Consider the following 13609-nt stretch of genomic DNA (forward strand, 5'->3'; position numbering starts at 1 on the left):
ACCCTTCAGGGGCCGAGGCAACACGCCCAAGGTCTTGATTCTTCTCTAGGCTTTATTCTCTAATCTCTCACGGCGGTTGCAGCAGTTGTCGGGAAGCTCCTCTCCCTCCCGGCGGGCTCCCTTATATTCAGTCACCCAACCAATCCGGGACAGTATCATGCGTGACCTTTAAGCAGATAGGTGTCACGCGCCACTCTAAGCGGGCAGCACGAGCTGTGCACGGGTACGGAAGTCTGCTGGGCCAATCCCCAACAGGGAAGAGGGGAAAGGGTGGTGAGCAGGAAGCAGGCGCCATCTTTAGGGTGTTGTCCAGCTAGAGTGGGGCTCAAGCCTTGGCCGTAGGCCGGGCCCCCACATCTCCCCCTTTATTGTTTTAACCAAAGGGCTGTCGGGATCATGCCTGTCTTAGGTCGTCCGGAGTCTGCGGCATTCTTACCCGTCCTCAGGCAACAGACAGCTTAGGTCTGCGCCCTGTCTTAGGTTGATATGCGCAGCTCCCGATCTTACCCGTCCTTGACTACTGATCCAGCATAAGCCATACTCTAAGGGAGATGCCTTCCTCTAGCGCTGCCATGGCCTGCAACAGGACCTTCCGTTCTCCCCGTTGCTGTTTTTGTAACAGACTTTCCTCCCAAGCAGGAGAGGCCCACAATTAGCAATATTCCTATGACACCTACACCTGACCAGGCTTTGGTGGCGTTTAACATCTTGCCTAACTGTCTGGACAAGTTGGCAGCTTTAGAATAATTATGAAAAGGAATACCAGTAATACACCCTCATATACGCAGCCCACAGACAAAACCTCCCCCAAGAGGTCCAATTGTTCTTGAAGAAGGTTCAGTGACCTGGGACAGACCATTCAGCGTCTCTGCCGTAGGAATGGTGATAGTCAGCGCGGCGGTGGCTGCAGCTGCAGCTCGGCTCCGCCGTCGCCTGCTGTAGGATCCACGGCAGGAGCAGAAGCAGTGCGATCATCTTGTACCTCCGCTCCGGGGTTTTCCACTCTGCGTATCAGACATTCAGGCACCCAAACGGGGTTCTGCTGGTCCTGTGGAAAAACACAAACCGAGCCTCGGGTCCAGATTATCACTGGGTCCGGGCCTTTCCATGTTCCTTCCAACACATCCTTCCACAAAACTTTAGGCATGTGTTTTGGATTGGATTGTTGGCCGTGCCACTCTGCTGCACTGCGGACATTTTTGTCCAGTGTTCTAAAGTCTTCTCCTATTCCCCCTTTTTGTTTATATAAGGCATTCTTGAGGGTGAGGTGGGTGCGTTCCACCATACCCTGACCCTGAGGGTTGTCTCTAGCTCCCTGCTGCTCTCATGACACAGAAGGATGTCATCCATATAATGATAGATGATTATCAGGGGAAACTGTTTCCTGACAGTTTGTAAGGCCGTCTTTACATACACATGGTGGGGCTATTAGCCATGCCCTGTGGCAATAAACCTTTGACAGTCTCTGGGGTGAAGCGGGATGGAGAAGAAACAGTCTTTGATAATCTCCACTTGCCAGACTTTTTCCTAATTACAAAAATAGGTGTGTTCCATGGCGAGGTAGAGGGCTGGAGGTGACCAGCTGCTATCTGTTCTTGTACTAAAGTGTGGGCTGCTTCCTTCTTTTCTTTGGTGAGGGGCCACTGAGGTACCCACACGGGCCTTTTTGACTGCCATGTTATTTCTATAGGCTGTTTTCCCTCAGTGGCCCCGAAGAAAAACCCAATCCTGGTCCTCCAGGCCCTTTGGGCGGTCTCCCTGCTAAAAGGATTGGTTGTTCTGTCCCTTGGAGATCCTTCCCTAGTCCTCTAGTGCCCGCGTACCCCTGTTTTTTCATTATGGCATTAGGCTGCTCACTGTAAAGAGTCTCTGTGGTTAGTTTAACTCTGCTATTAAACCTGTTCTCTAGCTCGTCCCCCGAAAGTTCCCCGTCTTCATCCTCGTCATATGGCAGTCCCTGTTCAGATCCCCCTTCCGATGCCTTCGCGGAGGCACGCTCTTCTCGTACTTCCTCTAATATTTCCTCCCCCTCTTGGATGGCCTCTCGGCAGCTTGGCTTCTGTCCTCGGCCCTAACCCTAGAGGCCTCCGTCCCCATCCTCTCTCTAAAGGGGCAGGTATCCTAGTTATGATTTAGATGGACTACGTCGCTAATTTCACGAACCTTTTGATTTCGTCGCCACTCTGCGAACCTTTTGATTTCGTCGCCGCTCTGCGAACCTTCACTGGCACCTCCTCATTCCATATATTATAATAAACAATGTCACAAACACTAACAGGACACACACACTACACATAAACACCCACGGCAACTGCCTGCTGTCTGCCCTGCCACGTATACTTTCAGTTTGCTCGCCGACCCACTCACCTTCCTCAGTTCCCTCTCCCGGTCTGGCCAGCCGACCGAACGGCGTCCAGCGACGTTCCTGAAGAGTTACAAGCTCTACTTCATTGGCAGGCGCCAGGGTCAGCGGATCAGGTCGCGACGAGGTTTAGCGATTCCCGGGGTTTGGCACCACTTGTCGCAACCCTTCAGGGGCCGAGGCAACACGCCCAAGGTCTTGATTCTTCTCTAGGCTTTATTGTCTAATCTCTCGTGGCGGTTACAGCAGTTGTCGGGCAACCCTCTCACGGCGGTTACAGCAGTTGTCAGGAAGCTCCTCTCCCTCCCGGCGGGCTCCCTTATATTCAGTTACCCAACCAGTCCGGGACAGTATCATGCGTGACCTTTAAGCGGATAGGTGTCACGCGCCACTCTAAGCGGGCAGCACGAGCTGTGCACGGGTACGGAAGTCTGCTGGGCCAATCCCCAACAGGGAAGAGGGGAAAGGGTGGTGAGCAGGAAGCAGGCGCCATCTTTAGGGTGTTGTCCAGCGAGAGTGGGGCTCAGCCTCGGCCGTAGGCCGGGCCCCCACACTGGAGGAGTTCCTATGCGCTGATCTCTGTGTCTATGTGGACGTATCTGTAGAATCCACTCCTGGTGGAGTCGTTGCCTCAGAAGATACGTGCATCTAAGAGTGATAGACGTCACCAAACGCCCACCCGGGAGGCTGTCCCGGTTCTCACTGCTGCCAGGAGGCAGTTCAGGTGCCTTTCTCTCCACCACTGTCATACCTGGAGGTGAAGGTGTGATACCTGCCTGTCGGGTAAATGAAAAGGGGTCACCCAGCCTTTCCTGTATGAGTGGAGTCGCCCATTTTCGGCCACTAGTTTTTCTGTGTTCTGCCTCCTCTTTCATCACGTTACTCATCTTTGCTTTTCATTGAGTTCTGAGTTCTCCACATTTTAATGAAATTGTCCTTTTGTTTGGTGTTGCAAATATTTGTCTACAATTTATTCTTGGCCTTGGTGGTGTTTTTAACCATACAAGTTTAACTTTTTATGTTTATCTTCTAACTTCCCTGATACAAGCTTCTGCAAGGCCAGGATTCATCATTCTAGTCCCCACCTTATGTAGCACTGTGCCCTGTGCCCTTTTAATGGATGCTCTCAAACTGTAATAATAGTTGAATCGCCCAAAACTGTAGGGGGGGAAAAACCTTTACTTTTCTCTCTTCAGAAAACTGAAAACATTTTATAAGGGTTAATTACATTGAAAGTGGCCAATCGTAAGAGTCTATAATCAACAGTAATAGTTCAGCAGCTTAAACAAAAACCCTTAACATTTTTCATTTGTGTTTTGAAAAGCTGAGTTAAAAGTCCTTATGACGATAGGGAAGAAGTTAACAGGCAGGCTCGGCGCTCGGCATGCGATGGGCAGTTGGTACTGAGGACGACTTGGTGTGACTCCCCAGACTCGAAAGCTTCCTCATGTAAAGAGAAATCATAGGCAGCTGAGAAAACTAAATAATCATCTTAAAGTGACCATGATCCTTTTTTTATATATATTAAGCCATTAGCTGATCACAGAAAGGAATGGACTTTTTCTCCTTTACACTCCCCTCCTATTAAAGTGAATCAGATTTAATCATGATTGTGTCAGAAGTTCAAAAGGGAAAATGGGAGGTAAAATGAGCGGGATTGGCACTCTTCCCTCAGCATTGTGCCTGCAAGCTTGATATGCTGTTTCAGAGATTAACTTTATAGACTTCCGTACCCAGAAGTATGAAGCATCTTAGGGAACTCTTTTCACAAGCTTGATCTTAACATACTGAATAAAGAGAGCAGCTAATCCCTTTTGTAAAGTAATTTGAGAGGAGGGAATTCAAAATGTAAAATCTCACCTGCAGAAAACACTCAGTTCTGTAAAGGCCTTTCTATCTTTAGACACTTACAGAGACTTAATATTTTAATGCGGAAGGGTGAACTTGGTGAAAAAGCCAATGGGTGAAATTAGAGAGAAATAATCCAGTGCTTTCTTTCTGGGAATTATCACCCTGCTCTCCAGGGGACCTGATTTTATTCCCTGTGGGGAATGAGAATACCCCTCTGTACAGCAAGCCAGCATCTCTAAATATAAGCTTGACTTTTAGCATAATAAGAGTCTTGTTAGGTACAGTTTTGCTCTTAGTCATTAATACAATGAACAAATGTTGTGGTTACCTGGGAAAGAAAATTCAAGTACTTTTAAATCTCTTGTGAGATCTGGTTTCATGCTTGAAACCTATATACATTGTTAGGCCCAATGGCATCTGTAGAAGACTCCAAGCTATAAGGTATACAACATGGAGAACTTACTACACTTTGGGAAAAGTTGAGACCACTACAAAATGGGATTTAAGGTCCCGAATAGAAGCTTTTCTTTTGTTAGTGAATGACAAAATTATTTAGCAGTAGCACTAAACTTAACACGTGATTAGAATTCTCTGCAGAGTGAGTTTTACATGATCTAACACAAACTGTCCCCTACAGACATGTGCATTTTAAAATCTATTCTTGGTAATAAAATCTTGGTAGTGTAAGATTCAGCTTCTGTAACAGTCCTATCATAAACTATTTTAAATTGGATTTAGTAGTGTATTTTCTCTTTTTATAGGGATCAGTAGAACATAATAGAAATCTTTCTTGTTAACGTTGCTTGGAAATTGGCAGAGGTCTTTGCAGTCTTATAAGGAACAGTCTTCCATTCTGATTTAATGTCAGAGTCATGGGCGTTATATTTTCATTTCTTAAATTTGCCCTTGGCCTGTAAAGCTCTGAATCTGTGAACCTGGTGGAATGTGTGTGACTCCTAATTTCCTTCCACTGCACATTGTACTCTTTCCCTGCTGTTTTCTGGCATTTTTTAGAAGACCAATTTGAATAATCCTTTATTCATTTCCTTCATTATGAAGCGTCTATTTGAGTCACAATAACAAAATATTTTGTCTTCCATTTTCAAGGGGTTGAGGTCCCTGCGAGCATTGTTCTTGGGTGGATAGCAGTCACGCACGCCTCGTCTCACGCTTGTCTGCTCACCTCTTTACAGCTCACGGAACTAGAAAACATGACCTATAGTAATGTCACCTCAGGCAGAATGGTACCCAAAAGCATGTGAGCAGATGTGCATTTTGAAAGTTTTATTCTGGCGTTAAGTGAAGTGGGTTTTGTTTTTTTTTTGCTTTCTTTTTAACACCCGGGTTTTATTTTGTTAGAGGTAAAATGTTATCTTAATAACTATGATTTTCTTATCTTAAGGTAACCAGGCTTGCCGTATTATCGGTTTGACAAAGAACCCCCTGCGCCCCTCACCCCCCCTTTTGAAGTCCCTGTAACATGCTTCACCTTAGGAGTGATCTTTTTGTTTCAGACAAACCTGCCTATTTTCAAGCTGAAGGAATCTACCGTTCGAAGAAGATACAGCGACTTCGAGTGGTTGCGGAGTGAATTGGAGAGAGAGAGCAAGGTAAGAAAAGGGTTCGTGATGCGGCTCGAAAGCTGGACATGCTGGATCGTGATGTTTCAGACCTTCCGGGAAAATCGTCTTGAATAAAGTGGGTAAAAGAAATATGAATTCTTTTTTTCAAGTAATTCAGTTTCACCTGTTTCATGAGAGGCGGGCCAAGTCTGGTTTTTTTCTCTGAGCCCTTCCTTTCTGGTCACTGGCCACCGAGGCCTGTGCTGACCCCCGCTGGGTTCCTCCCTCTCCTCCATCTCCCTGTTCTACCGTTTCCCCCCCACACCTCATGCCAGGTTTCTCTTCCTCAGCACTAGGCCAGTGTGTTCCCAGCCCCCCGCTGGCTCACAGTGCGTGTCCACCACCCCGCCGTGCGCGTGGCGGGTGCCCCGAGGCAGCGCTCGCTCACTCTGCGATGTGCTGATGCTCGTCCGAGTACTGTTTTGAGTCGTGGCCGCGATCTGGTGGGATGCTGTCTGCAGTTTTAAAGCACTTTCATGTACCTTGGCAATACTGTCTTCTTTCAGAAGAAAATTTGGTGGCTCTGGCTACAAGACAGAGAGCAAGGTCTTACTCTAATGTCCCTTACTTCAGCCCTAGATCAGAATGACATCATAGGCGCAGGGTCATGGAAGGGCATGGTATGCTCAGAGTGAAGATAGTTATTTTGTGGCTAGAAAGTAGGGAGGAAGTGGGGTGACAGGCGCAGGGTACAGGGTCGTTAGCCACAGTCACCATGCTGTGCCTCGCACCCCAGGACTCAATCTCCTTATAACTGGAAGTCTGACTGCTTGGCCAGCGTCCCCCGACCCCTCCCACCCCCAGCCCCTGGCAGCTACTCACCTACTGCTGTTTCTGTGAGCTTGACTCCTTCGCTTCTCCCTGGGAGTGACGTCATACCGCGTGTCTTTCCCTGCCTGACTTAGGGGGAGGAAGTGTCTTGATAGGCTCTGGACTTTGCTTAGCGTGGCAGTCGTCATGCTGGAGTGCTTGGTAAGCACTTGACAAATGTATACATCACTTCTTTAAAAATAATAGCTTTATTGACATAATTCACAGCTGTACAATTCACCCATTTAAAGTACACAGTTCAGTGGTTCTTAGCATATTCACAGAGTTGTGCATCCATCACTACAGTCCATTTCTAACATTTTAAGCACTCCATAAAACAAGCCCCACACCCACTACTAGTCGTGCTGACTTCTCGCCAGCCGCTCCTCAGCCAGCCCCAGGCAGCCGCTGTTCTACCTTATCTATGGATTCACCTTTTCTGGACATTTTGTATAAGTAGAAGTGGACAACACATGATCTTTTGTGTGTGGCTTCTTCCACTGAGCATGTTTGAAGGTTCATCCTGTTGTAACACTAATTTCTGCTGCTTTTCTTTTTACTGCCAAATAATACTGTGTTCTGAATCTACCCCACGTTATTCATCAGTCGGTGGACATTTGGGTTGTTTCTACTTCTTGGCTGTCATAGGATGACTGTCATGATTCATGTACAGGTTTTGTGTGGGCATATGTCTTTTATTCTCTTGGGCATCTACCTAGGAGTGGGTTTACTGGGTCCTCTGGTGTCTCTGTTTAACCTTTTGAGGAACTCCCAAACTGTTTTCCAAAGCAGCTACACCGTTTTACAGTCCCACCAGCAAGGTATGAGCGTTTCTCTTTTCTCCCCAACCTCATCAACACTTACTATTGTCTGTCGTCTGTTGTGGCCGTCCTAGTGTGTGCGAAGTGGTATCTCTGTGGTTTTGATTTCACTTCCCTAATGCCTAATGATGTTGATCATTCTTTCATGTACTTACTGGCTGTGTATCTTCTATGGAGAAATATTTTCTCAGGTCCTTTGCCCATTTAACTGAGTTTTTTTTTTTTGTCTTTTTATTATTGCATTGTATCTAGAATAAATTTTTTTTTTAGAAGTCCCGTATCAGATACATGATTTACAAAAACCTCCTATTCTGTGATTTTTCACTTGATGTTCTTTGGGGCCCATTACTTCACTTTCAACATTAACATTAAATATCTTGGGGGTTTAACCTGTGTGAAAAGTTGTATAAGAACAATTAACGTATTTTGTTTATATATTATACTTTTGACTAATATAATACTAATACCTGTTACACTAAGCTAGAAAGTAGGTGATACTTGTTAGGTTTACTGGTCATTATGGTTAAATATTTCCACTTTTAGTCTCTTTCACTGTAATTTGCTTGCCAAGTATTTTCCTATTTACTTCTCACTCCACATACACATATTTTCTGATTCATGACTTTCAAATTGTGAGGAAATTCTGATTAGATCTTTTCAGGCTGCTTACCAAACATAATTTGGTGTTGAAGAGGAGCTTTGGAATCTTATTTGGACAAACCGTGTATGATTTTTGTAGGTCATTCATCCTGTTGCCTACAACCTCACTGTCTGTTTCAGTGACTGTTTTGAATATTATGTTAGGAAGAATATATCTCTACAGATGATACTGCATAGTAATCTTTAATTCTAAATTTTATGCTAAATTCTGCCCTGAATTAAAAGTGGTCATTTATTTAATTCACTGGTTCTACATTCCTTTTTTTATAGTAACTTTATAGATAAAGGCATTTTCCCCTGCCCATCGCATAGCAATTCTCCTGAGCTCAGTTAGTGGCCATCATCTGTCCCTCAGTTAGTTACAAGGTCCCCGCAGGTTTTAACTCTCACCACAACAGATTCCAGTATGGCGGAGAGGGGCGTCCGGAATGCTTAAAGCAAACTTATGGAGGTAAATCTTTAGGAATCTCAATCATTGGTCCTCTGGGGAGACTAGATCTAAGAAGGAATCACGAAGTTCATGCTAGGCATTTGGTTTTGTGTTTCTTTTTTGCTTTGTGTGTTTTGCTCATCTGTGTGAAGTTGTGTTCTTTCCCTTTTTTACCTGTGAATTATTATTTTAGGATAGAAACTGCATCAAGGATTCAAAGTTGTACTTATTTTAGTGTCTGTATAATCTCATAACTGGTGTTTGCTGTTTTATATTTCTCCTTGTTTGAGGTGTGTGCTTAGACCCTTTCTCTATTTTGGTGTTAGGTGAGGATCCAGCTAAGTGGTTGCTCTTTCAACAGATGTTTGAGCTTCTGCTGTATGACCAACTTTTCTTAAAATAACCATAAGAAACCTGAGACAGGGCCCCTGATTTGAAGGCATTAATAGGATAGTTGGGTGGTTTTGTCCCCTAAGAGACATTTGACGGTGCCTAGACAGTTTTTATTGTCACAACAAAGGGGTGTTACTGGAAGTGTCTAGTGGGTGAGGCCTGGGCTGCTGTTGAATATTCTGCAGTGCACACAAAGACCCCTACCCCCCAATAAAACACGGTCTGGTTCGGAGTGTTAGTGGTGCCATGCAGAGAAGCCCGAGCATGCAGAGAAACCAAGCTAACCTGTGAAGTAAAGAGCTGGGTGTCATCCAATTCAAACAAATATTTGATCTCCAGATAATTCCCAAAAGAGAGAGATCAGTATAAATTGACCCTAGAGGATATAGTTGGGCTTTGAAGGGAAAAATTCAGATGTTTCTACTGTGTGGGAGAGAACTGACAGAATTTGGGGGAAAGATAATAGTGGACTTGGGGGAAAACAGCCTAGGAAATGGGAGGGCGGTGACAAGTGGGACTGTTGGTTATTTTGTCACCACTTCAAACGCAAGTAGAAACGACAGTGCATTTGGGTTTGAGGTTGAAGAATATGACCACAGAATTTTTTTTTTTTTAAGTGTCATTGATACACAATCTTATGATGGTTTCAAATACCCAACACAGTGGTTCAACATTCACCCGTATTATCAAGCTCGCCCCCTCCAGGGCGGTCACTGTGCACCAACATAGTTGGTGTTCCAGAGTCACTAACTGTCTTCTGCATACTGTACTACTGTCCCTGTGACCAGCCTGTATTGTGATTGTGAATTATTGTGCCCCTTAATCCCCTTCTTCCTCCCCATCTCCTCCCCTTTGATAACCACTAGGGTGTCTGTAAGTCTGCTGCTGTTCTGTTCCTTCAGTTTTGCTCGTTCTTATACTCCACAAATGAGTGAAGTCATTTGGTACTTGTCTTTTTCTGCCTGGCTTATTTCACTGAGCATAATACCCTCTAGATCCATCAATGTTGTTACAAATGGTAAGATTTCTTTTCTTTTTATGGCTGAATAATACTCCATTGTATATATGTACCACCTCTTTATCCATTCATTTATTGATAAAGCTCCCATATCTTGGCTATGGTGAATTGTACAGCAATAAACATAGGGATGCATATGTCTTTTTGAATCAGGGCTCTTGTTTTCTTTGGATAAATTCCTAGGAGGGGAATTACAGGGTCAAATGGTATTTCTATGTTTGGTTTTTTGAGGAACCTCCATACTGCTTTCCACAACAGTTGCTACCAGTTTACATTCCCACCAGCAGTGCAGGGGGCTTCCCCTTTCTCCGAGTCCTTGCCAGCATTGCTGTTTCTTGTCTTTTGGATGGTGGCCATTCTAACTGGTGTGAGGTGGTATCTTACTGTGATTTTAATTCGCATTTCCCTGATGGTTAGCAATGACCGTAGAATTTTCGACTCCCCTTGCCAGAGAGAACATTGTTAATATTTTGTTTTTTCATTTAATTGAGAGTCGATTTTGGTCTCTGCAGTTTCCAGCATAATAAAATAGTGTCTTTCCCAAGTGGCCTTAAAACTGTCTGCCCGGCATGGTAGCCTTGACTTCAGTCTGGCTTGAATGCCTGCTTCGTACTCTTGGGCTTTGGTAAGTCCAGGGAGAGTGATAACTAAGTCATGGGTCCTGCCCTTGAGCTTTGGTGTGATGGGCTCATTCGCATTTGGTTATCTTTCCTCCAAAGCACTGAATCTTTCTTCAGTGTGGTTTTTACTGATTCCCTTTTATAAACTAGTTTAATAGTTGGGTGGGTCTCAGAGTGAAGATACACTTGGTCTTCGTGTTGTGCACTGTAAATCTTCATGACGCAGTCAGCATGTTTGAGAACTTTCTTTCCCTGTGTTGTTCTAGGTTGTAGTTCCCCCGCTCCCTGGGAAGGCTTTTTTGCGTCAACTTCCTTTTAGAGGAGATGATGGAATATTTGATGACAGTTTTATTGAAGAAAGGAAGCAAGGGCTGGAGCAGTTTATAAACAAGTAAGTGTTTTCTGCCCCTTGAGGTGTGAGGGTGAGTAGCGTGCTGAGGCGACATCAGGTGACTGCTGGTGATCAGATACTAAGCTGAACTGCAGTTCCTCACTAACTTTTTGTATCATTTAAACAAAGTAGAAGTATGTAACAAGTTGGTTATCATGTGATAAATATTAACACACGTGAATGATTGAAATCAATATCTTTGTGTTGACCTTAGTTTTATATTTGTTTTTCTTGGTTAATTTATGCAAATTACACTTAAAATTACAGCATTTAAAAAACACAGTGTTACTTAGGATTCTTTCTCACGGACAATGAAACTGACAAACAATAAAACAGTACATTGCAGTTGTTTTGTCTGATTGCAGGTGGAGGTTTTATCAGCATGTCTTATGTAAAGGTGCACATTTAAAGTTTTCATGGCAAAATGTATTCTTTTGAAAATGTAGGAAGACTTCAGATTTTTTTTTTACTTTAGAAACTCTTACTGAACTGGAACCAAATTTCGACCTCTAAATTTAATTCCTATTTGAAGTATAGCCATTTTTTTATTGAAGTATCATTGATACACAATCTTACATTGGTTTCAGATACACAGTGGTTGAACAGTTACCCATACTACTAAATCCTCCCCCCAACTAATGCGGAAATATAGCTATTTTTTAAAACCAAAGTAGTAAGGAGATATGTGCCCATAAAGGGCTGCTGTGGTTGCTGTTGATCTTAAGTTTGACCAGATAGTCAAGCCCAAGAGAATATAAGTGTGTGAGCTTCAGTGGGACACTGTGGTTTTAGTGTGGTAGCGTGAAGATCTATGAGGGGTAAACAGAAGGGTGGGTTACGCCAAGCCTTTGACGCGTAGTCACCTGCCAGAGCGCACAGCCTTTGTCGCCTTTCCGTGAGCAGACTCTCCTTCAGAGATGGCAGTGCCAGCTTCAGTGTCTTAATTCTGAAATTAAGTCTCTTTGCCCTGTCTAGCCTTGTGTTCTAGTCTGTGATGGAAACCTTCAACAGCAAGGAAAAATAAACAAAAACCAGATACTGGTACCTATTTATTTCATGATATTTGGGACTTTTATTGAACTCATTGTGTTTCTAAGTCTAATCCGTTGTCTTTTCCTTCTTTAAAGTTAATTCTTAGAACCAGTGACATGTTTCACTGTTAACATTAAGTTCACTAGTTCACTTGGATTCTTTAGGACTGCACCAACTAACATTTAAAGAAGCTAATTGGGTACATATGTCAGAAGGAGCACAAGGCTAGTGATCAAGTATCTTCTAAACTGCCCTGTAAACTGAAGCAAAGCAGATGTAGCATTAGTTGGTGAGATCACAGGTTTATGCGCAGCCAGAGTAACACTGAGGTTCACTAAACTGTACGTGCTTCCTACCCTTAAAATATGTCTGGACCCCCACCCCAGCCCCACTTTTATAAAATACTGGACTAAATTTGTGTTTTTTATTCTTAGGGTCGCTGGTCATCCTCTGGCACAGAATGAACGTTGTCTTCACATGTTTTTACAGGATGAAATTATAGATAAAAGCTATACTCCATCTAAAATAAGACATGCCTGAAATTTGGTGAAAGGGCCAAAAAAACCTTTCTGTGACTATTAATGGTTCATGTGCACCAGTGAGCAGAAGTTCTGACTAACCCTTAGCATGCTGCGCAGAACTGCGGTAACAGCCTTCAGTATACTAACACTCATACGCTCAGCCCGTTTGGTTTTGTTTGGCAGTTGATAAGAAGTTAATTTGCTTTAGTGAAAATGCGTCGTTGCAGTCTCCCTATAGAAATAGCCTCTGCCTTTGCTGTCTTTCTGTGGTGTACACTGTGGCCTCAGACCCATTCTCAGTGTAGCCCGCCGTGTCCTAACTAAAGTTTCCAGCTTGGTCCTACCTGCATAATTTTTGTGTCATGTTTGCTTCTTGACTCTGATGAACTAGACTGCTTCTCTCGACCCCCTTGTAGTATGTGACGTCACTTTGCCTGACCCATGTGGAAGCACTACGCCACTGGTTCCCAGGACGCTCCACGACAGGGGCACGCTGTGTGCAGAGCTTGTAAAACCCTCCACACGGAAGATCAACGAGGGAAGGCTTTATACTCTGTATAAAAACAAAATCAAATTTATATACTAAAATCATTTGTCTAAAAATTTAAGTTGTTTTCAAATAAAAATGCATTTCTGATGTGCACTGATTGTGTGGCCTCTGGCTTTTCTTTTCTCCCTTCATGGCTTTCCTACTTAACTCACTTGTTGAGAGGGATTATTCACTAATCATATAGTTCTCATTCCTGTAACTCCATTCCCCTTTAAACAGTGGCGGTATCAAATACGCTGCCGCCCTTTGAATGGGGTATTTTTCTTTTAAACAACAAAAAAAGTGATGTACTAGAAAAAGCATTCCTTAAAGCTTATTGAGTCATTATGAAGCACTTTGTGTATTTGAAAAATGCTTTATAATCTCAAGTCATTCTTTTTAAAAGGCTTTTTAAGATAAGTCAGTACCATGCCTCCTATTTTTCAGAACTTTTTCCTAGCTGATCTGAGTGGTTTGCTTAAACTTCGCAAGGGCGTAATAACCCTTTTCTTAACAGATTGATGCTTTCTCTTTCATTTGGATTGGGTA

General features: G+C 43.7%; 1 protein-coding gene across 1 annotated transcript in view; it reads left to right on the forward strand.

The window, feature by feature from the left end:
• SNX3 (sorting nexin 3) overlaps positions 1-13174 on the forward strand; it is a 36651-nt gene extending 23477 nt beyond the window's left edge. Inside the window, exons 2-4 of the mRNA XM_037012276.2 lie at positions 5728-5823; positions 10854-10978; positions 12445-13174. Of these exons, the coding sequence (XP_036868171.1) occupies positions 5728-5823; positions 10854-10978; positions 12445-12550 (327 nt within the window). The 3' untranslated portion in view covers positions 12551-13174. The remainder of the gene's footprint in view (positions 1-5727; positions 5824-10853; positions 10979-12444) is intronic.
• Positions 13175-13609: the final 435 nt, after the last annotated feature.

The sequence above is a fragment of the Manis javanica genome, chromosome 13 (genome assembly GCF_040802235.1).
Source record: "Manis javanica isolate MJ-LG chromosome 13, MJ_LKY, whole genome shotgun sequence".
NCBI classification, from domain to species: Eukaryota; Metazoa; Chordata; class Mammalia; order Pholidota; family Manidae; genus Manis; species Manis javanica.